Below are 26,463 nucleotides of genomic sequence, written 5' to 3'. Positions count from 1 at the left end.
AAGGTATGGCACCTGGATGGCTCAGTGAGTTAAGCAGTTAAGCGCCCAATTTGTGATTTCGGCTCAGGTTGTGATCTCATGGTTCCTGAGTTCGAGCCCCATGGCAGATTGTGTCTGTTCCTCTCTCTTTGTCCCTCCCTCACTTGCACACTCTGTCTGTGTCTGTCTGTCTCTCTCAATCAATCAATCAATAAATAAATAAATAAATGGAACCAAATCACTGATTGTGAGAGCTGCTCTAATGGCTGAAAAACACTTTGGGTTCTGCAGAGCCTTCCCTGTATCAGACTTATTTCCTCAGAAGGAGAACAAATAACAGGCTTTGCCAGTTACCAATTTAAGTTGTTTTTATTTTTTTAATTTTATTTTATTTTTCAAACATGTTTTAAACGTTTATTTTATTTTATTATTTTTTTTAACGTTTTTATTTATTTTTGGGACAGAGAGAGACAGAGCATGAACGGGGGAGGGGCAGAGAGAGAGGGAGACACAGAATCGGAAACAGGCTCCAGGCTCCGAGCCATCAGCCCAGAGCCCGACGCGGGGCTCGAACTCACGGACCGCGAGATCGTGACCTGGCTGAAGTCGGACGCTTAACCGACTGCGCCACCCAGGCGCCCCTAAACGTTTATTTTTGAGAGAGAGAGAGAGAGACAGAGCACGAGCGGGGGAAGGGCAGAGAGAGAGAGTTAGACACAGAATCCGAGGCAGGCTCCAGGCTCCGAGCTGGCAGCACAGAGCCCGACGCGGGGCTCGAACTCATGAACTGTGAGATCACGACCTGAGCCGAAAGCAACAGTCAACCACCTAAGCCTAAGTTTTTAAGATGGCAGTCTTTCAGGCTGTCCGCTGTTCATTCAGTCACTTTCCTTTTTAGATAGTCCTTATAAAGGCACTGAAATAGCTGGTTTTTGTCTGTTTTTGCCACCTGTGATTAAACCTGTTATCAATTAAATGTGTAATAACTCACCAGTTAATGGCAGCTACGGAGACAGATATTCAGACCCTTTGACCTAGGCACATATAGTTGTCAGGGGGACGTGGGCCTTTTTTTTTTCCCCCCCCTAACCTGAACAAACCATTGGAATTCCAAATCATTGGAATTAGCTTTGATTCGGTCCCGGCCATGGGGAGCCACACATGACTAGCCAAATGAGAACAGGGTGAAAGACAGAGGATTCCACCAGAATCCGGTCCTAGGGCCAGGAGGTGCTGTGCTTTCTTCCCTACGAGGATGTGGTTCTGGAGCCCTTCGACGTCTTGCATCTACACCGTATATGAAAGCACTTTGGAAGCTGTGAGGCACATAATTAAGTACTGGGTGTAATGAGACACAAATAAGTGGCCTGGCATACCTTTCTTTTCAAGGTATGCCAATTCATATCAGCAAATACGAACAGAGACGGGTAGTTGTGTGTGTGTGTGTGTGTGTGTGTGTGTGCGTGTGTGTGTGTGTGTGTGTGTGTGCGTGTGTGTGTGTGTGTGTGAGATTTTAGGATATGTCATGGGGGTGTTTGGGGTGGCAGATTTATATTCCTAATGTTTTGTTTGGGCAAATAATCACGGATATGAATTTACTTAACATATTCAAAGTAACCCTAGGGATGGTTACCCAGAAGAAAGCAAAAAAAAAAAAAGAAAAAAAGACTGGAGACAGTGACTGATTTAAAAGGCAGACGTAATGTGTGCATAATATATACAGGCAGCACCCCCATTTGGTGACTGCTGGTGTGGCAAGCCCTTGGAGGATTCTCTTCTGAGCAGGTGGCTTAGGGGCCCTAGGCCTTCCTTGACACCTTCTTCACAGCTTCAGAGAGGGCCAAGCACTGGGCACTTCGTGGTGGCTGCTTTGATGATGCTGAGTTCTTCCCAAGCCCTGTCTTTCCCTGATGTCACTCAGCTAGTACACTGGGACTCTCCTGCCTTTTAAAATTCTTAGATGAAGTCTTCCTGGCCCCTATTGAATTAGGGTGTTTGGGGGTTTATGGTTCGTCTGGTTTTGTTAAATAGTTCTCATTGTCCGATGAGAGCACCTTATGCCTTGACGAGTAAGAACCATGGCTCAGGGTCCTAAGAACCCCAAGGACAGGGACTTTCCACATCAGAATGTCCCATGGGCATAATAACTTATAAGAGCTAAAGCCGTGTGTGTGTGTGTGTGTGTGTGTGTGTGTGTGTGTGTGTGTGAAGGTAACCAGTGAATGTACAGAAGCATTGAGAGCATTGCAATTTTGCCATCTATTTCTGAATAATTGCTAGATCTTACATTGGTATAAGCATATAAACTTATACACATATATATATATAAACTTACAAATGGGCCCAGATTAAACGGAGCTACCTATGTTTCAGTTCTCCACTTCTGTTTTTATTGGCCCTCTTTCCCAGGCTGCAAAGATAAATCCAGAAGAATATCAGGAGATATTTCCGATGCCATGAGGCGGATACTGAGGACACTGTTTTCTGATACTGAATTTAGCAGAAAGCTCCTTAGACAGCACTTTCATACTTTATCAGTTTGAAACTTAGATCTGTAATGATCTAAGGTACACCACCACCAGAAGTTACCAGTAAATAGATTGGGCTAAATCTATGAAAATGATTGGTCTACTTACACTCACTCACTCACTCACTCTCTCACATACACTTTCTCTCTCTCCGTGTACTTTAATATAATCAGGGGACTTTTGTCTGAAATTTACCAAGCCCTTGCTTGTTTCCTCAGTGATTAGTGGGACAAGGGATATTTTAAAACCACAATGTTTATAGCTAAACAGCTTTATTCAGGAGTAATTTCACTTCTTGTTATAATGGAGGCAGTAAGTAAAGTCTCACTTTCAAGAGACTTTTACTGTGTTTCTCATGCTCGGTATCAAAAATCACAATGTGATTCCTGCCTTTTGTTTTCTGTAGAGACACTTTTTCAGAAATCTCGGGTCTATTCTGGCTTATGCTTTCTTGGGGACTGCCGTTTCCTGCTTCATTATTGGGTAAGTTACTCTTTGTCATTAACCAAATTAACATTCCCAAAGAGATGAGATCCACATGGGTCCACAGAGTTGGTGTTTTCCCCAGCTGTACTGAAATACACTTGACACATTCCATCCTGGGAGCTTCAAGTGGACAGTGCGTTGCCTTGATACATTTAGAAATTGCACAGTCATTACCACCATTGTATTCGCTACCACCTTCAGCCTGTCACATCGTTACCATTTCTTTCTTGTGATGAGAACATTTGAGACCTACTCTCTTAGCAAAATTCAAGTATGCAATACAGTATTATTAGCTATAATCACCATGTCGCACGTTAGATCCCCAAACTTGTTAATCATCTAACCGGAAGTTTGTTCCCTTTGAGCAACATCTCCCCGTGTCCCCTGACCCCACCCCAGCCCCTGAACACCAGCAGAGCCCAGGATTTTGATGTTTATGATGATGTTTTGATGTTTATGACACATAGCTATTTAAATTAAGACTAGGCTTGATTAAAATGAAATAAAATTACACCTAGTCCCCCAATCTTGATTCCTGATAACATTCTCCAATAAAAAGAAGCAGGACGCCTTGCAGAAATCGCAGATTCTAGGGCTAGGGCAGCAAATACATGAGATAAGAACAGGGCATAGCACAGTGCCAAAAAAGCAAGAAAGCGCCCAGAAAACAGACACATGGAAGAACTTAGAGCATGTCAAAGAGACACAGAGCCAACCTGAAAGTTCCCCCAAGGCCAATGGCCAAAGAACAACAAAATAACATCGTACTGGTCCCAAACCATGCAGCAAACCTCTGAGTGTCTACTGATGTCGACACTGCTGATTGGGCGAGGGGCGCCTGGGTGGCTCAGTCGGTTGGGCGTCCGACTTCGGCTCAGGTCGTGATCTCGCGGCTTGTGGGTTCAAGCCCTGTGTCGGGCTCTGTGCTGAAACCTCGGAGCCTGGACCCTGCTTCGGATTCTGTGTCTCCCTCTCTCTCTCTGCCCTTCCCCTGCTCATGCTCTGTCTCTCTCAAGAATAAATAAACATTAAACATTTAAATAAAATAAAAAAATAAATGATTGGGAGAATAAATAAATGGGGGAGAGGTGACGGATCTCCTGTGCAGAAGAGTTCCAAATAAGGTATGTCGATCCCCGCCCCCACCCCGCAGGTGAAGGAATGTACCTCCCCTCCTGCTCTATTTGCAGGCTGTTCGCAGTGATTTCCTTCCTTCCACGGAGTACAGGGAGGGGGGTTTGCAGGCAGTAGTGGTAAATCGCACTGATACTCTGCTCCCTTGATGTTTGTGACGACAGTGGCACTTTACCCCCGCCCCCCGCCAAACACATTACCTCGGTGTAGTCATGAGAAAAAAGTCCAACACGTCCCAGCTGAGGGACATTCTACAGAGCGCCTGACCAGTGCTCCTCAAAACTGCCAAGGTCATCAAAAACCACACGAGGTCTGAGAGATTGTCACAGCCAGGAGGAGACTAAAGAGACGTGAGGGCTCAGTGTCGTGTGGTATCCTGGCTGGGATCCTGGAACAGAAAAGGGACGTTAGGTAAAAGCTAAGAAAATCTGAAGAAAGTGTGGACCTTAGTTAATTTTTAAAAACTTAGCCGGAAAGCTGGAGATACAAGGCCAGGGATTTCCATGTGGCCAGAATAGAAGGGGCTCAGGCTTTGTCCTTTTTGAGAGAGACGAGCCATGGAAGAGTGACAGCTTAGATGACTGGCATGGGTGGCCAGATGGGAAAAGGCCGCCAGAGAGAAGCCTAGCGCCCGAGTCTTAAGTCTGGGGGAGAAGGAAAGGGAGAGGCACGTGTGGTTCTCAGGAAATGTTTGAAAGGTAATTGACGAGCAACGCAAGGCAAATCAAATGTGTATCTCAGAGTTACTGGGAATTAAAATTGAACAGTGTATCGTTCTGGGCACCCGGGGTGCAAAGGAGAGGAGCCGCGACGTGGCCCTTACCAGCAAGAGTATCATGAGAGTGTTAGCTGTAGCGTACAATGAGTCTATTCTGTGGTTATTTTTACTCCCCTAACCCCTGCAGCTGCCATCACCACACACACACACACACACACACACACACACACACACCCCTTAGTGACATGTACTAGGCCTTTGAACACTCCTCACTCCTCCCATTTTGTGAGCTCTCCTGTAGGAAGTGTGCTGTAGCCAAGTTGAAATGTTTAACTTGGTGGCCTGTCTCGGGCCATAGCGCATCCTGCACAGTACAAGAAGAGCCGTGGCTGGCCTGCCCAAGCCACACAGAGAAGGAGAGGCCGCATGTGTCAGTGGGTGCACTGGTATTTCACTACCACATTTAGAGAATTTGGAAACCCATCCCAGCCGAGAAGGTGGAACACTTAGACCTTTGTGGCCCACCCGGTTTTTCTCTCTCTCTCCAGCTTCGCCCCATGCACTCATTTCCACAGCGTTACACACACTGTCTTAGAACCCTGTGAGTTTCGTGGCAATCTATCACCCACGATGCAGTGTTCTTCCTCTTCCTTTCTTCTCCATTACCCAGCTGCTTAAGATGCCTTAAAGTCGTTGCTAACCGAGGCCCGTGCTTTATAGCTGTGAGTAAGCACGACTTTGAGAAATCGAGTAGGCATTCAGATGTGTCAGCGCCACGACGTTAACTGCAAACCATTTGTTGGTGCCAAAGCCTTATCCGCACGTGTTCCTGGTGAGAGTGTCCAACCACAACAGCTGCCCGATGTTTTCACAGATCACTCTCGAACTGCGGTATTCCGGTGCTGCTCGGTTCGCGTGTCGGCTAGGCTACCCAGGCGGGGTCTCGTTTCCTCTTCTGACGCAGTTTACCTTCCCTTCTTACAGGAATCTCATGTACGGTGTAGTGAAGCTCATGAAGGTCGTGGGGCAGCTCTCGGATAAGTTTTACTACACAGACTGTCTCTTTTTCGGAGCCATCATCTCTGCCACTGACCCAGGTATTTTGCACATACTGGCTTCGTCATCCCGATATTCCAGTAGTTACATCTTAAAACGTACAGAGCGATCATTAACTCTGGTTGCGGTACAGAGACGAAATAGAAGTAGCACGGAATGGTGGAGGAAGAGACCGGAAGTGGTCTAACGGAGGTAGATGGCTTTTCTAAGAAGGGTGTGTGTTTCCCTTTTATTTCTTTTTTTTAATTTTTTAAAGTTTATTTGTTACGAGGTTGGGTACGTGGGACTAGGGGACGGGGCGGAGAGAGAGCATCCCAAGCAGGCTCCCGGCTGTCATTTTGCATCGCTGGAACTCTGTACCCGTTAAACAGTGACTCCCCCCGTTTGCACCTGCCTCCAGTCCCTGGTAACCAACCATCCTGCTTTCTGTCCCTGTGACTTCGACTACCGTAGATATGTTAGAGAAGTGGAATCGTACAGCGCTTGTCTTCTTGTGCCGGGCTTATCTCACTCAGCGTAACGTCTTCAAGGTTCATTTCTGTTGTCGCAGGTGTCAAAGCTGAATAATATTCCATTGTGCATATATACCACGTTTTGTTTATCCGTCCATCGGCAACGGGACACTGGGGTTGCTTCCACCTGTATTTCTTTCCCTTTTGTCTTTCATTTCAGAATGTCTAATTTGGTCATAATTTCCACACCCAGACTGTCTTCTTCCTCCGTGCCTTGCCTTTGGCCTCATTTAGGAAATACATCATTTCTTTTTTTTTTTTTTAATGTTTATTTATTTATTTATTTTTGAGAGACAGAGAGAGAACGCACAAGCAGGGGAGGGCCAGAGAGAGAGGAGACACAGAATCCGAAGCAGGCTCCAGGCTCTGAGCTGTCAGCACAGAGCCCGACGCGGGGCTCGAACTCACGAACCGTGAGATCATGACCTGAGCCAAAGTCGGACCCTCAACCGACTGAGCCACCCAGGCGCCCCGGAAATACATCATTTCATTTAAATAAGGCCTTTTCTTGGGGCACCTGGGTGGCTCAGTCGGTTGAGGGTCCGACTCTTGATTTCGGCTCAGGGTTATGTCGGGCTCTGTGCTGAGCGTGGGTCCCGCTTAGGATTCTCTCTCTCTCTCTCTCTCTCTCTCTCTCTCTCTCTCTGTCTCTCTCTGCCCCTCTCCCCCACTGGCACGCACTGTCTCTAAAATAAAATTAAAAATAAATAAGCCCTTTTTGTAGTGGAAATGTACTCTGGTACCACTGGAGTGAATATAATGTTATTTGTAAACTCCTTTGCTCCGTGACCTGGTTCCTATTAATAAATCTCTTACCTTGTATTTTTCAAGCGTTAGTTGAGCCAGTTCTTAAAAGTGGAATTATTATATGCCCCCCTTCCTCCGCAGCTCAAAAACAAACAGAAACCCTCTCCTCTCAAAGGTGGAACCTAAATTAAATCAGTTCGCATAAAGTAGTCACAGCTATTCCTTCCTATAATGTCAACCACCGAGAGTACATCGTAGGCGAAGAATTTGCAGAGACATGGTGGAGGCCCAAGAGTGGCGGTGGAAAGGCCCGCTAACCTTCTGGACAGCGATGATTTTAAAGCTACTAAGATTCTCCCCACCACACAACTGCACCACCTCTCGGGGGAGTCCCCTAGGTCAGTGCGATGGTGGAAATGTTCTATGTTCTGTGCCCAGTCCAGTATGGTAGCCAGTAGCCACGTGTGGCTATTGAGCACTTAAAATATGGGGTAATGCAACTGAAGAACCGATTTTAAAATTTTATTTCATGTTAAGCAACTTAAATAGCTACCTGTGCCCAGTGGCTACCATATTGGATGGCACGGCCCTAGACAGTCGTATGGGTCTGAAAAACATCACTGTTCCAAAAACCATTGACCTCTCTTAGCCCCATAACTTATTAAAAGCACTAAGCAAATTGATATCGAAGGCTTGGCTGGTTGAAGCACCCTGGTTTTTGAGAAAGAGTGTGGAGTTACAGGGGTAAGTTTGAGCTCCAGCCCTGCCAGTCACTGACCAGGGTGGCCTGGGCACACTTTCTCTGCTCCATGTCAGTTGCTGCATTCATGAACTAGGAGTAATGATATCTATTTCCCAGGGCTGTTGCGAATAGTAAATGAACTAACAGGTATAAAGCACTGACCATAGCATCTGCTAATCACATTGGTCTCTATCCACATCTGGCTCAGGCAGAAATTTCTTTCTTTTCCCCATTTTTAAAAAAAAATGGTCTCTCCTTTTGGTTTCGCTATCCCAGTTCTGTTTTGTTTTGTTTTGTTTTTAAGCTTATTTCTTTTTGTAGCCATCTCTACACCCAACATGGGACTCGAACTCATGACCCTGAGATCAAAAGTTGCGTGCTCTACCGACCAAGCCAGCCAGGCGCCCCCCTCTATGTTTTTTTTTTTAATTTTATTATTATTTTTTTATTTTTTTTAACGTTTATTTATTTTTGAGACAGAGAGAGACAGAGCATGAACGGGAGAGGGTCAGAGAGAGAGGGAGACACAGAATCTGAAACAGGCTCCAGGCTCTGAGCTGTCGGCACAGAGCCCGACACGGGGCTCGAACTCACGGACCATGAGATCATGACCTGAGCTGAAGTCGGACGCTTAACCGACTGAGCCACCCAGGCGCCCCTAGGACATTAACTTTAACTGCTTTTTAATGGAAATCTTTCTGAAATGTCGACACAGGTTTCCAAATCGGTGATCGGTGGCGCCAGTAATTTTCTAGTCGCATCACCCGGGCTGCTCAGTCAGTCTCTTGCTTGTCTTTTGAGGCTCAGGTCCCATCTGCCACCTGCCTACACGCACTCCCCTACCTCCTCCAGTGACTCGCGCCCACGGCTCTTGAGTCGAGCCTATTTTGTACTTAACGCTACTCACCACTGTGTACTGAGGGTTCGCAAGTGCTAAGTGCCCTTTAGTACACACGTGAAGTGTTCAGGCCAAGTTAGTCGAAGGAACAAATCCCGGTTCTTGATTTTCCCTTCTTCCTCTGTCTGCTCTCTTATTTTACCCCCGCTACTTTTTAGATACCCGTACCAGAGGCCTTCAGTCAACTACTCGTCATTCCTTAGTCCGCGCCCGGTTAGAAACAGCTGTTGTGATCCTGCTGTCCCTGATTTTGGGGGTCCCACTGTACAGGGGAGCAGTCTGTTTACTCCCCGCCTTGAGAAGCCACTCACCAAGTAGGTCACCCCCGCCCCGTCATCTTCTGGTGGTCCATACCCACAGTGCTCCTTCCTCTTGGCCGTGCACAGGCTTGCTCAGAAGGGGCACTGCAGGGTTCGTGCCTTGTTTTATAAAGTGATGGGCAGGGAGGATGAGAGACTGAAAACCAGAGCAGCCACATTCAGAGCAGGGCTGTGTAAATGTTCGTTGTGATTAGTATTAATTATGCAAGCTAGCCTTTATGGTTATGGGTGAGTTAACTGTTGTTGTTTTTTTTTTTTTTACTTCCAGTAACTAGTATTTTAGGAAAATAGTGTTTAAAGTCAAAAGGGGGGCGCCTGGGTGGCTCAGTCGGTTAAGCATCTGACTTCAGCTCAGCTCATGATCTCGCAGTTCGTGGGTTCGAGCCCCACATCAGGCTCCACGCTGGTGGTACGGAGCCTGCTTGGGATTTTCTCTCTCTCTCCCTCTTTCTCTCTGCCCCTTCCTCATGTGTGCGCCCTCTCCCTCTCTCTCTCAAAATAAATAAACAAACTGTAAAAAAAGAAAAAAAAACATTTCTAAAAAGAAAATAAAGTCACAGGAGCTCTGGAAAATCACAGAGCTTAAACCCTTTACCCACTTCACTAAATCTTTGGACTTTGCTGTGTGCTAAGCTCTCATAGCCAGTTGGCGGCTACGTGGGATGGCTCCTCTTTGCCCCTCCAGATTTACTCACCACCCTCCTTTTGGCACCAAGAGGCTGGTTTGTATGGAAGATTTCAAAGTCCCTTTGCCTGCTGGTTTCCCCTGGGATGTGTCCACAGGGGACCACCAGTGGGAGACCAGAAGGAGGGTGGAGACACAGACCAGCTCCTGGTTCGGCAGAGTCACGCCTCCTCTGGACCCTCCAGGCCGAGGGATGGCATAAAAGCTCCCCGTTTTCACCCGCACGTGCTGTCCTCTCTCTCTTGTGGTTTCCCCAGAGTCTGCCCACACTTCTGTAAATAATCCCTTTATTAAACGCTTCTCAAGTTGCTCAGTTCGAGGGTGCTGTTTCCTGCCAGGACCCTGATTGATAAAGTCCTGGGCCCCAGGTCTCCTGGGCCGCCAGTCCTCTAGCAGTCTTGCGTCCCTGAGTGACTGGTGTGACCACAGGCCTCCGGTGCCAGCCCCCCCGTGGACGTGTCATAGGAATGACAGATAAAACGTCTCCTGGGTTCGACCACTGAGATTTTAGGAGTTTGGATGCTGTAGGAGAAAGCAGCCCATCAGACCCGTTTTCTCATCTCTGAATTAGCGGAAATGATAGTACTGCCCACCTAGGGTTTTGTGAGGCCTAAATGACACCGTCCAGTGTTCAGAGGGGCGCCTGGGTGACTCAGTCGGTTGAGCATCCGGCTTCGGCTCAGGTCACGATCTCGCAGTTCGTGAGTTCTGGCCCCGCGTCGGGCTCTCTGCTGTCAGTGCAGAGCCCGCTTTGGGTCCCCTGTCCCCCATTCTCTCTGCCCCTCCCCCACTCTTGCTCTCTCAAAAATAAGCATTAAAAATAATGTTTAGCATAGTGCCTGCTTCATGGTAAGCCCTTAGTAATTGTGGTTATTATTATTAGCATTGTTAATTTTTCTTTCGTATTGGGTTAAAACAAGATAATTCTTGGGGCGCCTGGGTGGCTCCGTTGGTTAAGTGTCCACCTCTTGATTTCAGCGCATGTCACGATCTCACGGTTCATGAGATCGAGCCCTGCGTCTGGCTCTGCACCGACATGGCAGAGCCTGCTTGGGATTCTGTCTCTCCCTATCTTCCTGCCCCTCTCCTGCTCGCTCTCTCTCTCTCGCTCTCTCTCTCTCTCTCTCTCTCTTTCTTTCTCAAAATGAACAAACTTTTTTTTTAAAAAGAGAGTTCTTGTCACAGAGTGATGAGGTACTAGAATAAAGGTTTTGTGTTAGAGTTCTTCACAGAAACAGAATATATAGGGGTGTGTGTGTGTGTGTGTGTGTGTGTGTGTGGAGAGAGAGAGAGAGGGAGAGAGAGAGAGAGAGAAAAGAGATTTATTGGTTATAAAGAATTGGCTCATGTGATTATGGAGGCTGAGAAGTCCCCACATCTGCTGTCCAGAGGCCTGAGAACCAGGAAAGCCAATGGCGTAGTCCCAAGCCGAGTCCAAAGGCAGGAGACTTCTGCCTTCAACTCAAGTGTTAATCTCATCCCAAACCTCACAGACAAACCCAGAATAATGTTTAATCAAATATCTGAGGTCCCCATGGCCCAGTCAGGTTGGCCCATAAAATTAACCAGCACGGATTTTCTCTAAGGAGCCACAGATACTGTTCATGCAGTAAATAATCCAGGGGCGCCCGGGTGGCTTAGTCGGTTGGTTGAGGGTCCGACTCTTGATTTTGGCTCAGGGCATGATCTCACAGTCGTGAGATCTAGCCCTCGGTCGGGCTGTGTGCTGGGCGTGGAGCCTGCATGGGATCCTCTCTCTCCCTCTCCCTCTGCCCCTCCCCAACTCGTACTCTTACAGTAGACAGATAGATAGATAGATAATCCAGAAAATAAAATGTTTTCAGTCAAATCCCTAAAGATTTTTTCCTAATGTGTCACCCAGTAAACTGTATTTAAGGGTGGAGGAAAGAGATTGACATGTCCTCTAGGAACTGTGGCTTCTGGTAGTGCCCCCCTGTTGATGTCCCGCTACTGTTCGAACGGTTAGAGTAGCGATTGGAGCACGGAGGGGCATCATTACCTGGGGCAGCCTCCGGACACAGTCAACATCTTTCATATCCACATCACTTCTTGCTTCGCCTCTATAAATGAATTAAACTTACTTGAAAAGGAAAGCACGACGGGGAGAGTGTAGTTTGGGAATCTTCCTTAACCCCTAACAGAAATAGAGAAAGCAGGAAAGCAAAAGGAAAACCAGAGCTCCAGCTAGCTGACGAAGGGCCCATGAATCCCCAAATGTCATCTGCCGCCGTCGAACCGCCAGCAGCAGGGGGACTTAGGGATCCGAACAGCAGCTGTGCAGGAGGAAGCAGAGGTGAGAAGAGGAGGGAACGTTCCTACCAGTATTCACCCTCAAAAGGAGGGGTCCCCGCCTGGAGTAAAGAACTTTGTAGGCATATCGGATAACAACCGTTACAGCTGGGAGGTGCTTTACAGGCTCTGATTTGTGGCTGACAACAGGCGAGGACACTGGAGGAGGTGTGAGGCTGCTAGAGAGACCTGAGCCCTCAGGGCTCTCAAAAAAACACCTGGTGAAAATCTCTCTGGAAGGACAGAGCCACTCCCTAAAAATGAACGGCTGGGACCACGGACCCTGCTTGACAGGGCATTAAAGGAGAAAGCAAGCTCAGATGCCAATAGAACACAGAGGAAGTAGATTTCATTGAATATTGAGGAGGTGGCGGGGCGCCTGGGTGGCTCAGTTGATTAAGCGTCCGACTCCCAGCTCAGGTCATGATCTCGCATTCGTGGGTTCGAGCCCCGTGTCGGGCTCTGTGCAGACAGCTCGGAGCCTGGAGCCTGCTTCGGACTCTGTGTCTCCCTCTCTCTCTGCCCCTCCCCTGCTTGCGCTCTGTCTCTCTCTCTCTCTCTCTCTCTCAAAAAATAAACACTTAAAGAAAATTATTGAGAGGGTGGCTACCCTCAGGGGCCATATTTTCAATACTTCAATGTAAAACCAGCAGAGGGAGCCCTAGAGCCATGAAAGGAGAAAAGCTATTCTGGGTCTTCCCATCTCACCTAACAGGGAGCAGCAGACACAGATTGGTGAATCGGACGCAAGCATGTTGTAAGAAAAAAAAATGAAGATCGCCCTTCTGAATAATAAAGTTGCAGATAATTAAGTCGTATCAGCAAAATCGGGTACCAAAGCACACGAAGACTAATATTTCAATAGAAGCTAAAGGAAATTGAGAAAGCGATAGAGGTTATGAAAGAACTGTATATCTCAGGATTGGAAAATTCAGAAATTAGAGGGGTAAAACAGTGGAGCATTATGGAAAGAGTTGACAGGAAGAAACAGACAAGGAACCCGGGCAGTAAACGAGATGTAAAAAAGCATTAAAAAAATAAATTTAAGGGAACCTGGGTGGCTGTCAGTTGAGCATCCAACTCTTGATTTCGGCTCAGGTCATGATCCCAGGGTCATGGGATCGAGCCTGGCATTCGGCCCCATACTGAGCGTGGAGCCGGCTTGGGATTCCCTCTTTCTCCCTCTGCCCTCTCCCCGGCTCACGCGTGTTTTTCTCTCTCTCTCTCTCTCTCTCTCTCTCTCTCAAATAAAAAAAATAATAATAAGGGGCACCTGGGTGGTTCTGTCGGTTAAACGTCCAACTTCAGCTCAGGCCATGATCTTGCGTTTCATGGGTTCAAGCCCCACGTCGAGCCCTCTGCTGTCAGCGCAGATCCTCTGTCTCCCTCTCTCTGCCCCCCACTCAGTTGTGCTCTCTCTAAAATAAAATTTAAAAAAAGCAGAAGGTAGTTGGGTGTGAATGTTGAGGAGCTTTCAGGGGTCTGCATAAGGTCCAAGCTGATTTAATAATAGTAATACGTTATTTGTCTTTCTTAACGTCCATTTTTTTCATGAGCGTGCAGTATTGTGGAGTTTCCCAGAGGCTACATAACATGTAGTGCTGACTATCTGTTGATCGGACACAGAAACATAAGAGAACCATCTGTCTCCTGTTAATCTGGATAGTAAAGAGATTTGAAAAACTGTAGAACAGTGGCTCTCTTCTCACTAAGTTTGTTTTGTTTTGGAAAATATAATTATTTTTCATTACACACATGGACGTTAACATATGATGGGTTCGTTAGTAATTTTAAGTGCATAAGTATTTAAATTTTTGTTTTACTTAATACAGTAACTATCGATAGCTATAGCCCACAAAACTAAAGGTTGTCAGGCGCCTCAATAATCCTTAAGAGTATAAAGGAGTCCTGAGACCAAAAGTTTGAGAACTGCTCATCTGGAGAATAGCTGCTTTTTATTCATTAAAATTTTTTTTTAATTTTTTTTTATGTTTATTTATTTTCTGGAGAGAGAGAGAGAATGAATGAATGAATGAATGAATGAGTGAATGGGGGAGGGCCACAGAGAGAGGGAGATGTAGCATCCAAAGCAGGCTCCAGGCTCCAAGCTGTCAACACAGGTCCCGACGCAGGGCCTGAACCCACGGACCACAAGATTGTGACCCAAGCGAAAGTCGGACACCCAACCACTGAGCCACCCAGGTGCCCCTCAAAATTTTTTTTTAATGTTTATTTGTTTTTGAGAGAGAGACAGAGCGTGAATGGGGTAGGGACAGAGAGCGAGGGAGACACAGAATCCAGAGCAGGCTCCAGGCTCCGAGCTGTCACCACAGAGCCCGACTCTGGGCTCGAACTCATGAACCATGAGATCATGACCTGAGCCGAAGTCTGGCGCTTAATCAACTGAGCCACCCAGGTGCCCCTGGAGAATAGCTGTTTTTTAAATGTCTAAGACATGTCAAGACTATGAGCTATGACAGACATCTGCTCTGTCATAAAAGAAGACTTCCATTATCTCACAGACCTTTACTAAAGCCTTCTCCGTACCTATACTGGGTTCTGGGGACGCGGTGGTCAATGAAACAAGGTTTTTGCCTTCAAAGAGATTTCAACCCACCAGTGGAGCCAGATCACATGAACTGTGATTATTTTTCTTAAGTTCTGGAATAGCGGTATTTTCAAAGCATGATGGGATTGCGGTAGAAAGCGCAGAGTCGCAGTGCAGTGTTACTAGAATCAAGCACCACATGAGACCTCATCCAGACCAGGAAGACTGTCATTTTCATTTATCCCGCAGATACACAACCTGTCCTTGACTCCCTTACTGTCTCCCAAACCACCCTGTCCCGCCAAAGGCAGGAATTGCCTCTCTGCATTTGTCATCAGTGGCTTAAAGTCAGAAACTGAAACGAATTTATTTGCTTTGTGCTCATTTTTAGTGACCGTACTGGCGATATTTAACGAACTGCACGCAGACGTGGACCTCTACGCACTCCTGTTTGGAGAAAGCGTCCTCAATGATGCTGTTGCCATCGTCCTGTCCTCGTAAGTAACAGCATTTCTTCCCCGACGAAGAGAGAGTCTGGCTTCCTGAATGCTCTGGGCCAAATTCAGAGGCTTATCTTAAAAGCATTCAACACTGAACTGGCTGGGTTTTTTTTTAAATGAGGTTTTATCAGCTTGGTCGATAAAAGTTATGTTGCTTTGTCCGCTTGGCAGCGTTTTAACTCTCTCTTCTGTTTAAACCCCAGGTCTATCGTTGCCTACCAGCCAGCAGGGCTGAACACTCATGCCTTTGATGCTGCTGCCTTTTTTAAATCAGTGGGCATCTTCCTAGGTATATTCAGTGGCTCTTTTACCATGGGAGCCGTAACTGGCGTCGTGACGGCTCTAATATCCTTTTGGTGGTCATCGTGCCCACCCCGGGTAGGAACGTGTGCTGTCGCGCTCGCGACAACAAGGTCTCGGTTCTCCCTTTCAGAGGTGGATTTTTTTTTTTCTGCAGGCTCCCGAAATGGGTCCCTTTGGTCAAACGTGACCATCGAGGGTGTAGCTAAGAGTCCGAGAAAAGGTTGGGGAGTGTGACTCTGGCCGAAGCTCGGTGCCCCCCCTTTGCATTGGCTCCCTGCTGTGAACCAGTTGGGGATGCGAGTTCAGGGAAAACATTGGCTTTAGGGGGTGGTGGTGAAAAGAGCCAGGAGGAGGCAGGGGGTCAGGGACCACCACACAGGAGGCCGGGAGGGAGCAGGCTGGGAAGTACTTTAGATTCCAGCTCGCCACTGCCACCTACTGTTACGGGTCACGTGGGCTACTGTGGCCGCAACCACCTGCGGCCATTGGTGGGAATTACTGCAAGGTGGCCTCCCTCAAGCGAAGGATGGTATCATCTTGAGTTAAACGCCGACCAAGCGACGTAAAAGCACAGTGTGGAATGAGCAGGCGGCCCCCGGGCAGGTGTGCTGAGTCCTTCGTCATATCTTTCGACGGCGCCACTGCCCAGTACAAGGTAACGGGAGCCGCACGTGCCGGCCGCATCGTCTCAGCCTCCGATCATTGTACAAATTATCAATGAGGCTTTATACATTCATTTGTATATTAAATCTCTGAGACGCGGCACGTATTTTGCGCTTCCCGCGTATCTCAGTTTGGACTAGCCACACGCCACGCGTTCAGCAGCCACGTGTGGCTAGCGGCTGCCATATTGGATGGCGCGGATCCAGTTGCTTTCTTCACAGAGGCCCTTTAGATGCCCCGGGGACTTCCACTGTTCGGTGAAAGCACTCGTGAGATAGTTCCGTGCTGGACCACTGTGGAAGGGCAGTGCTCTGAGGGCAATCTCTGGTCCCAGAAAGTGACACAAGCACCTTGTAGTTGCCCCTGGGGGTGTGCTTTCTTTTTTTTTTTTTTCTTTCTTTTTCTTTTTTTTTAGTGTGTCATGCCTTCATGAGACACCTGCTGTGAACTCTGGTCTTGGTGGCCCACAGAGGTCAGAGTCTCACTGGCCTACTCTCCCCCGGCCTGCCTGTGGTACCCCCCCCCACACCCGGCACTGCTAAGACTGACCTGCCAGTCACCCCTCAGGCCAAGATCGTGCTCCTCAGAGCCAGGGGCCATTGCAAAGAGCACAGAAGACCTCTTTCTGGTTTCCTTAGAAAGTTCAATTTCTTCAACGTTTATTTATTCTTGGGACAGAGAGAGACAGAGCATGAACGGGGGAGAGGCAGAGAGAGAGGGAGACACAGAATCGGAAACAGGCTCCAGGCTCCGAGCCATCAGCCCAGAGCCTGACGCGGGGCTCGAACTCACCGACCGCGAGATCGTGACCTGGCTGAAGTCGGACGCTTAACCGACTGCGCCACCCAGGCGGCCCAGAAAGTTCAATTTCTAAAGACAGCTTTATTAAGATAAAATTCACATACCGTGCCATTCACCCCATTTGGTTTTCGGTATGCTACATTATCGGTTTGTTTTTTTTTTTTTAATTGCGATAAAATACCTATAACACAATTTGCCCCTGTAACCACTTTTCAGTGTCCACCTCGGTGGCATTACGTGCATCCACATTGTGTAAGCATCCCCTCTGTCTGTTTTCGGAACCTTTGCATCATCCCAGACAGAAACCGTGGACCCAAGAAATGGTATCCCGCTTTCTCCTCTCTCCCAGCCCTCAGTAACCTCTTTCCTGCTAGAAAGAACTCAGTTTTTATGACTTTAAGAACCGAGCAGCAGCTGTGGGGCCCCCAAAAGAAGCGTTGGAGGGAAAGGATAGCCCTTAGGGAGGGGGAGGGGAGTCCTGGGCTGATGGAGCGTGGTTCTTGGTGGCCCTGATAACTTGTTCCTGGAGCCGAGTTCCTTGACGGGGGGGCCCACGTGACCAAGTTCACCAAGCTGCACTGCTTCCCCCTCCTGGAGACGGCACTCTTCTTCCTGATGTCCTGGAGCACGTTCCTTTTGGCAGAAGCCTGTGGCTTTACAGGTGGGTTCACACTACCCTTGGGCTGCCCTTCCCCTTACTGTAGCGGGGGCTGTGTTTCAGTGCTGTGTTTTTATGACGCCAGTTTCATGAATTATTAGTGTAAGTAACCGTGTGGTTTTAGCACCTCACAATCTCTTGTCAAAAAAGAAAAGAAAAGGAAAGAAGGAAGGAAGGAAGGAAGGAAGGAAAGGAAGGAAGGAAGAAAGAAAAGAAAGAAACAAAAGAAAGAAAGAAAAAAAAGGAAAGAAAGAAAGAAGAAAGGAAGGAAAGAAAGAAAGAGAAAGAATATCACAGGAGCACCTGAGTAGCTCAGTCGGTTAAGCGTCTGACTTCAGCTCAGGTCGTGATCTCACAGTTTGTGGGTTCGAGCCCCACGTCAGGCTCTCTGCTGACAGCACAAAGCCCACTTCGGATCCTTTGTCCCCCTCTCTCTCTGGCCCTCCGCTGCTCGCTCACTCTCAAAAATAAATAAACATTTTTATTAAATCCCTGAAATTTTCCACTAGAAAATCAAGTACAATTAGTATACATGAGCCAGGTAGTTGGGGGAGCCCTTTTATCCTCTTTTCAAAATAGTGCAACATGCATTTATAGGCAGCATTGTAAAATATCCCAGTTCTTTAAAACTTGACAGTTATCTGTAAATGTATAGGCAAAGGCCCCCGTGTCAGCTGTCTTGCACAACAAAATGGTTACCATTAATCAGAAATCGAGGTAATGAAGGCTCGGATAAATGGAACGGTACTCTGGATCCATTTGGTCTCAAGCCCTAGACGAGGCAAAAACAGAAAGCGTTTGCCTGGAATGAAAATCCCTGGCTTCTGAGAACCGAGAGGAACAGGACAAAAGGGCACGATGGGCCCTCATGGCCTCTTTGAAGAAATGAACGCTAAATGCCAAATTCGGGAACAGTTTAGAGGAGGGGGAGACAATGCCCTTAAAACTGTAGCAAGAAGGGAAGTCAAGGACCTTGGCTTTGAAGGCGGGCAGAATGAGAAGAAGGAAAGGTTGGTAGGAGTGGTGGGGGCAGGGGGAACCTTCAGGAATAGGAAACTTTTCCAAACTGTTCCCGTAGCTGGATATGTTGGGCCTACCCTAACTTTTTTGTTTCAGCGGGGATTTTTTTCCTGCTTCCTTTTTTTTTTTCATCATTGATTTTTTTTTCTTTTTTAACAACCCCTCCCCAGGCGTTGTGGCTGTCCTTTTCTGTGGCATCACGCAGGCTCATTACACCTACAACAATCTGTCGGTGGAATCAAGAAGTCGAACGAAGCAGGTGAGAGCGGGCCCTGGGTCCTCACGAGTGCCCTGTGACTAGCAGGGAGGGGGCCCACACGACTTATGGCTTCCTTTTCCCTTTCTGTGCAGCTCTTTGAGGTGTTACACTTCCTGGCAGAGAACTTCATCTTCTCCTACATGGGCCTGGCTCTCTTTACCTTCCAGAAGCATGTCTTCAGCCCCGTTTTCATCATTGGAGCTTTTGTATCCTTTTTTGTGTGTGTGTGGTTCTGCTATTTTCTGCGGGGACAGGCGACCACCGCTGGGGAAGCTAGTTCATGGTGTTTTCATGATGAGAAAAAAGAAGGCTTACGTGGGTTCGTAGACCTAAACGTATTTCAGGATCTGCATCAGTCCCCGAATCATTTTTACTTCAGTGCTGCACGAATCCCAATCCAGGAGGTTCCCAGTTCCGAAGACCCGAAGGTTCTGTTAGTCTTGCTCCCAGCCACACATGGGAGCGAGCAGCCTTTCCTCTGGCTGCCCAGAGAAGCCCACAGGCATTATAAGCACGCTTTCATGGGAGCATCCCTACCGTGACAGCTCACTGTGGAAAAGACGTTTCCCTCCCCCCCCCCCAGGAGGAAAAAAAAAAAGGAAAGGAAGAGACCACAAAATAGAAAAATACTCATTTCCTTGACTCAGTTCCACTGTGAGCACAGTTTTTGGAAGAGAGACACAGTTTAGGGGATTGGCTACTCTCAAGTCAGGAGGGCCTTGGAACTGGAGTGATCTAGCTCAGCCTGGAGCTGGAGTCCCCTATTGCTGGGCATTTGCACTTGCCTTTGACTTTTGTAAGAAAATTTTTAATGTTTATTATTTATTTTGAGAGAGAATCCAAAGCAGGCTCTGGGCTCTGCACCATCAGCGGAGAGCCCGGCGTGGGGCTCGAACCCGCGAACCGCGGGATCATGAGCCGAGCCAAAGTCGGACGCTCAACCGACTGAGCCACCCAGATGCCCATACTCTTGCCTTTTCTGAGGCTTCGTGGGTAACCTTAAAAAAAAAAAAAAAAGGAGTGTTTTTCTCTTCTGGACTTTTCGTTTATGGTGCAGGCATAGCTGACCCTCACCAAGCACGTGGAGACCTTCCAGTTAGAGTGTTAATCGGCTTCCACCGGGGCTCCTTTCTCGGGTTTATCACCAGAGTGACAGCTGCAAATCTAAGGGGATCAGTGTTTTTATTCTCGATTCAGAAAGACCTCCTCACATGCCTCCTGGATTTGTATTCCTGGCACAGCATCCTGCAAGGGATAGTGAGAGCACCGCCCTTGTTTGCAGATGAGGGCCTCGGGCGGTGGGGGGGGGGGGGGCAAGACGGGTCCCCTGGGAATCTCAAAGGCCACTTCCCACTGGAGGATGGTTGCCTGGCTTCTGGGATGGAATTGAGCTTTCCGAGCGCTACCTGCTTTCCTGCTGTTCTAAACAACACAACACAACACAACACCAAAGGAGAAAACAAAAAAAAAAAAAGCTAAAAGCAGAAAAACAGTCCGTCCTTTACCCAGGAGAAGGCAGAGGACAGTTCCGCCCTGGCTTCTGTCTGAAACAGCTGCGGCCCTGGGCAGCTGGCACTCAGCTGGAACGGAAGCTCCCGGTCCCCGCGGGTCCCATGGCAGTTTCCTCCTGTAACCACGACAGCATGTGGCTCCCTGCCGGGCTCTGTCCTCCACTCAGCGAGTGACGAATGGCCCGTTTCCCTGAATTTTTTGCTTGCCACACTCCTCTGCCTCTATGGGCTCACGCCTCCAAAAAGACATCTGAGCCACCCGGGTAGAGACATCTACCCCCTCTTGAGTCTTGGGAGGGACATGAATGCATCTGAAGTGTCCCAAGTGCTCCCAAGTTTCCGCACCTCTTAGCCGTAGCATCTTCCTGGTCATTTCGAGCCCCTCCTGTTTACTTCTGACTAAAGCTTATGAGCTTTTGACCCACGGGTTAGAGATTTGTTCTTCTCGTGACTTTCCTTCTTTTTTTTTTTTTATAAATTTTTTTTAATGTTTTATTTATTTTTGCGACAGAGAGAGACAGAGCATGAACGCGGGAGGGGCAGAGAGAGAGGGAGACACAGAATTGGAAGCAGGCCTCAGGCTCTGAGCTATCAGCCCAGAGCCCGACGCAGGGCTCGAACTCACAGACCGCGAGATCATGACCTGAGCTGAAGTCAGACGCTTAACCGACTGAGCCACCCAGGCACCCCATGACTTTCCTTCTTCTAATGGAGCCCAAGCCACTGTTTGCTCCTCTCAACTCCCCACCCCTGCCAGGGCTCCTCGGCTTAGGTGTAGATAGGGGGGAGACTTGGTCCACACTCGCTTAATTAAATCAAGAAGTTACAACAGTGCGTCTAGCAGGCCAGGCATTACCTCTGTGAGCCAGGAGGTCGGGAAAGGTGGCCACCTGCGTCCTGCTTGTAGCTGACACGCGTTCCGAGGGCACCGGGTCTAGCCCGGCTGCCTTGCACATCCCTCCTGATCGTGGTGCAGTTAGCTCCTGGTCACAGGGTGTCCCAGCATTCCTAAAATTCTCTGCTCCACCAGAGGCCAGGCAAAGCTGCCGTTCTAGAAACCTGTTGGGCCCTTAACCTCCACCTGGTGGTCAGGTTGCCATCTTCCTGGGCCGAGCTGCGCACATCTACCCGCTCTCCTTCTTCCTCAACTTGGGCAGAAGGCATAAGATTGGCTGGAACTTTCAACACATGATGATGTTTTCAGGTAAAAGCCCCGGGAACGTAAAGAAAATGAGCTTTCTTCGGCAGGCGTGTCAGCATGACTAAACTATGATGGATAAGGTTCGTAAAAAGAAGTTAAAATTCCTGGTTCTTTTTGCCTTCTCCCACAGTGCTGAGTAGACCGACCTATGCGTCACACAGAGGTAATATCGATTTTGCGAACCATACTACCAAATGTGAACATTCTCCCCTAAAACAGCCGCGTCTTCATGTTTATCTACCGCCCACGGGGCCTGGCGATATAGGAGTATTTAAAGTGCTTGATTGTTTTCTAGTTGATGTGCATAACCCTTAATCTTCCAGAAGGGCTCCAGACCTAAACTTACAAGGGAGATAGGTCTGTTTAAAAAAAAATTTTTTTAATGTTTATTTATTTTTGAGAGAGAGAGAGAGAAACAGAGACAGAGCATGAACAGGGGAGGGGCGGAGAGAGAGGGAGACACAGAATCCGAAGCAGGCTCCAGGCTCCGAGCTGTCAGCACAGAGCCCGACGCGGGGCTTGAACTCACAGACCGCGAGATCATGACCTGAGCCGAAGTCAGACGCTTAACTGACTGAGCCACCCGGGTGCCCTGGGAGATGGGCCTTTAATGAGAAAGAACACAGGCCACATCACTCAGTACCTCCCAGCTGCAGTATCCACTCTTGGAAAATAATGAAATTGAGCTAATTGTTGAGCTTCCTCCTAGCTCCAACTTCCCGTGAGGCAAAAAATAAAATTCACTTGAGTAAGCAAAGATGAGCCCCAAACCGGAAGTTAATGGCCGTGATAATTCTGCTTGATTTATACTGTCTCCCAGATGCCCCCCTCTCCACTCTAAAGCTGAGAAGTGTGCAGAAGCCGCTGAGGCGAGAAAGGACAGAAAATAGTGGACATATTTTAAGTTTATCTTGGCGAATGAGTTCTCTCCAACTCATCTTGCTCTTCTCCACCAGAGCTGTCTGTCTGTCTGTCTATCTGCCTCTCTGTCTCTATTTGCCTCTCCCCTGCTTGTGCTCTCTCCCTCAAAAATAAATATTAGAAAAAAGAAAGTTCTTTTAAAAAAATTTTTAACGTTTATTTATTTTGGGAGGGGGGGCAGAGGGGCAGAGAGAGGGAGACACAGAATCCGAAGCAGGCTTCAGGCTCTGAGCTGACTGCCAGCACAGAGCCCGGCGTGGGGCTCAAACTCACGAACGGTGAGATCATGACCTGAGCCAAAGTCAGACACTTAACCGACTGAGCCACCCAGGCACCCCTTTCCCCCCTAAAAGAGAAAGTTCTAGTGGAGAAGAGCAAGATGAGTTGGAGAGAACTCATTCACCAAGATAAACTTAAAATATGTCCACTATTTTCTGGACTAAAAGGCAGTACACAGTGCTGTTTAAAGGCATCTCCTATAAAGATTATTTCCTGCTGGGAACAATGTCGCCATCAAAAGGAACTCCAGACAATGCAGCACACGTTGTCTCTCCCTGACCCCTAACTTTTCTTCTTTGAGACAACATCCCTTTAGAGGCCAAAGTATTCATCGGTGACGAAGCTGGCTATAGGGCAATCTACATGTGTGTGTTATTTCCCAAGTACGGATTAATAGAAAACATTAACTTGGCTCTGTTTTTTAACGTAACTCTTTTTTAAAGTTTACTTATTTATCGAGAGAGAGAGAGAGAGAGAGAGAGAGCAAGCAGGGGAGGGGCAGTGAGAGAGGGAGAGGGAATCCCAAGCAGGCTCCGCACTACCCGAACAGAGCCCAGGGCGGGGCTCGAACTAACAAACCGCGAGATCATGACCTGAGCTGAAAGCGAGAGTCGAGTGTTTGCTTAACCAACTGAGCCACCCAAGTGCCCCTTTGATGTAACTTTTTTGAATCATGCTTTAGTGGATTGTGAAGTTCGCAGATGAGGGAATTTACCAAACTGTTAGGAAAGGCGGGAGAATATGCAAACAGATACAGGGGGTATTGCTTTTTATTCTCTCATATAATATACACAGTCTGGCCAAAGGTGAATAGGAACTTATACCAGATGTCTATTAAAGACCACGGATTCAGCCTTTACCGTAAAACAAATGATGAGCATGGTATGAAGAAGGAACAAAAGAACTTAGAAAGGTAAACATTAAAATGTGGGAGCTTAATCTTTTAAGCAACCAGCATTTTATTAAATGTAATTAAAATCTAGCATAAGATGAAAATATGAGAACTCGCATAAAAGGAGAACAAGTATTTGTGAATATATATTAACCCGGGTGGCTCAGTCAGTTAAGCGTCTGACCTTGGCTCAGGTCATGATCTCCAGGCTTGTGAGTTCGAGCCCCGTGTCGGGCTCTGTGCTGACAGCTCGGAGCCTGCTTCGAAGTCTGTGTCTCCCTCTCTCTCTGCCCCTCCCCCACTCGCTCGTGCGCTCTCTCTCTCTCTCTCTCTCTCAAAAATAAATAATAAAACATTAAAAAAAATTCACTGCTGTTTCAGTTCCTTTGTGAGTGTTGCACTCTGTAGGTCACAGCATCTGCTCTGAAACTTACACGCAAAGATGAATATACTTAACTGCGTACATTTAATTTCTATCTCCCAGGGTTGTTTTTTTAGGATAGTTGACACATAGTGTTATATTAGTTTCAGATGTCCAATATCATGACTCAACTTCGTTCCAGGCTATGCTGTACTCACCGTGTGTTTGGCGCTTAGTCTTAATACCCATTAATGTAGAAAAAGGGCCAACAGACTACATCCCCTGGGCCAAATCTGGCTGTTGCATATTTTCATATACTCCACGGCTAAGAGTGGCTTTTACAGATGGACATTTACAATCTATTTGACGATAGAGGACACTAACTTTGAAATCCAATTAAGTGAAATATAGTCCTCCAAAAGAATTCACCTATATCACAACACATTATACTGTGTTGTTATTATTCTCTTTTTGGTTTTTGCCCATAAGATTTGGTAGAAATTTGGGTTGTTTTTGTTTTTTTTTTTTTGCTTTTCTCTTCTATGTAAGTACCTACAAAATAGCCTTGATTTTTCCTCTTGACCCCCAAAGCCTAAAATATTTATTATCTGACCCTTTACAGAAAAAAATTGCCAACGCTTGACGTAGATCAGGTCGTATTGTTACTTCTCTGTGTAGCTTTGCTAAGGAAATGCTAGGCTGCTCTGTGGGTCCTGGGACACAGATCACAAATATGTATTTGATGTATTCAGACCTAGCCTGTTACTTCAGTTTATAATGAATCACAGACCTAGAGAGCTTATATTCATTAGTTCTTATTTATCATTCTTTTTATTTCATGTTACTAGCAGGAGAATGATCTCCGTAATAAGAGTGTTATTGTTCTAGAGTGTGCCGGACAAAGTAGTGCAGTGTTTTTCTCATCGCATTTGGGCATTTTGCAAAAGAAGACTTCAAACAAGAGAAAACCACATTCCCTTAAGGTCCTTCTTTCTGAATAAGACAGTTTGACTCCCGAAACATACGTGGATGTTATAGTTTATTAGCCCTGAGTGGCAGCAACGGATCTGAGGACACATTGTCATCCGCCCTTATAACCAGATCTTCCTCTCTGGTCCCCGCAGGCCTCAGGGGCGCGATGGCATTTGCGCTGGCCATCCGTGACACGGCATCCTACGCTCGCCAGATGATGTTCACGACCACCCTCCTCATCGTCTTCTTCACTGTCTGGATCATTGGCGGAGGCACAACACCCATGCTGTCGTGGCTTAACATAAGGTCAGTTTGAAAGCACGGACAGTTTTGCGTCTAACTATGTCCCTGTGCTCACACACAGGGGGAGACAGCTCAGTGCATGGAAGGTTTTTACGTTTGTTGTTGTTGTTGTTGTTGTTGTTGTTGTTGTTGTGGGTTTGTGGGAGGGCTTAAACATAAAAAGCAATAACTGAAAAGTCAGAGTATTGAGTTTTCCATGAGAAAAAGGGTTGCCGTGTAAAATGTTTGTGAGTACAGACGCACGGGGCGTTAGAAACACCTGGACCTTGCTGGAACAGCGACAGGGCCGGAATTCAAAAGCCTCAAAGCTGCTGCCAGACTTTGTCTGGCATTTGACATTCCTCTGAAATCAAACCTGCGGCCTTCAAAAGAAGCTCATCCGCTTCAGATGATAACAAGAAATAAAAAGAGGCAATTAGGGTTTTGTTTTTCAGAGGAAACCGTGTCTCCTCTCGCTTGAGTGCACAAAAGAGGTGTGGCATTTCCTGCGTAACCCTTATTTGTTGCAGCCTCATGGATGTCCCCTGCCTGTGGTTTGGCAGCTGTGTCGGGAGAGAGAGCAACTGACCTAAATTTGATTTTGTTTCAAAGAGGGTTTGGATTCCAGAGTGTGCTTCTGTGCCCCCAGCTCCTTAGAGGAGCTGTCCCAGAGGAGCCTGGAGCAGGGGTCAAGAGCCCCTGAGCCTAACCCCGGCTCTGGTTCAAGGCAAGCCCTTCACGTCTTTGGGCCTCGGTTGTCCTGGACGTGAAGTTCTGCCTCCCCAGAGGGGCTCCCACCGCGCCCCTCAGTTTTGGGTCTGCAGAGGTTGAGTGCTTAGGTGTGAAGGATCCTCCGAAAAGCCACAAGGTGGCGCTGTTTCTTCCTTTCTCTCCTGGCCTTTCATTCCCTACTCCCTTCTCTGGAATACAGAGCGCACTGGCCTAACGGTGTCCAGCATACCTACCTTTGGAGGAGAGAGGACCTACAAAGATCTCGTAGTCATCCTTAGGGTGAGGGGGACACGTGGAACTTGGGAGAAAGCTGGAATTTGAGAGAACAGTCTCCTCCACCATTAGGGACTTTTGTATCAATGGCGGGCAGGGGTTCCTGGGCTTGGCGCCTGCCAGCCCCACCATTTCTGGGCTAGCGAGTCTCAGCCTCGCATCCTGGTGGGTC

General features: G+C 47.6%; 1 protein-coding gene across 2 annotated transcripts in view; it reads left to right on the top strand.

Moving 5' to 3' along the window:
* The window catches only part of SLC9A7 (solute carrier family 9 member A7), a 134,149-nt gene that overhangs the window by 67,229 nt on the left and 40,457 nt on the right, over nucleotides 1-26,463 (top strand). For both annotated transcript variants that reach the window (XM_043569595.1, XM_043569596.1), the window contains exons 4-12: nucleotides 2,914-2,990; nucleotides 5,830-5,942; nucleotides 15,055-15,160; nucleotides 15,367-15,508; nucleotides 17,486-17,591; nucleotides 18,779-18,867; nucleotides 18,960-19,073; nucleotides 21,471-21,582; nucleotides 25,157-25,310. In XM_043569595.1, the coding sequence (XP_043425530.1) occupies nucleotides 2,914-2,990; nucleotides 5,830-5,942; nucleotides 15,055-15,160; nucleotides 15,367-15,508; nucleotides 17,486-17,591; nucleotides 18,779-18,867; nucleotides 18,960-19,073; nucleotides 21,471-21,582; nucleotides 25,157-25,310 (1,013 nt within the window). The remainder of the gene's footprint in view (nucleotides 1-2,913; nucleotides 2,991-5,829; nucleotides 5,943-15,054; nucleotides 15,161-15,366; nucleotides 15,509-17,485; nucleotides 17,592-18,778; nucleotides 18,868-18,959; nucleotides 19,074-21,470; nucleotides 21,583-25,156; nucleotides 25,311-26,463) is intronic.

This window comes from Prionailurus bengalensis, chromosome X (assembly GCF_016509475.1).
Source record: "Prionailurus bengalensis isolate Pbe53 chromosome X, Fcat_Pben_1.1_paternal_pri, whole genome shotgun sequence".
NCBI classification, from domain to species: domain Eukaryota; kingdom Metazoa; phylum Chordata; class Mammalia; order Carnivora; family Felidae; genus Prionailurus; species Prionailurus bengalensis.
The sequence above is the reverse complement of the archived record's forward strand: the minus strand, read 5'-3'. Positions and strand labels throughout refer to the sequence as shown.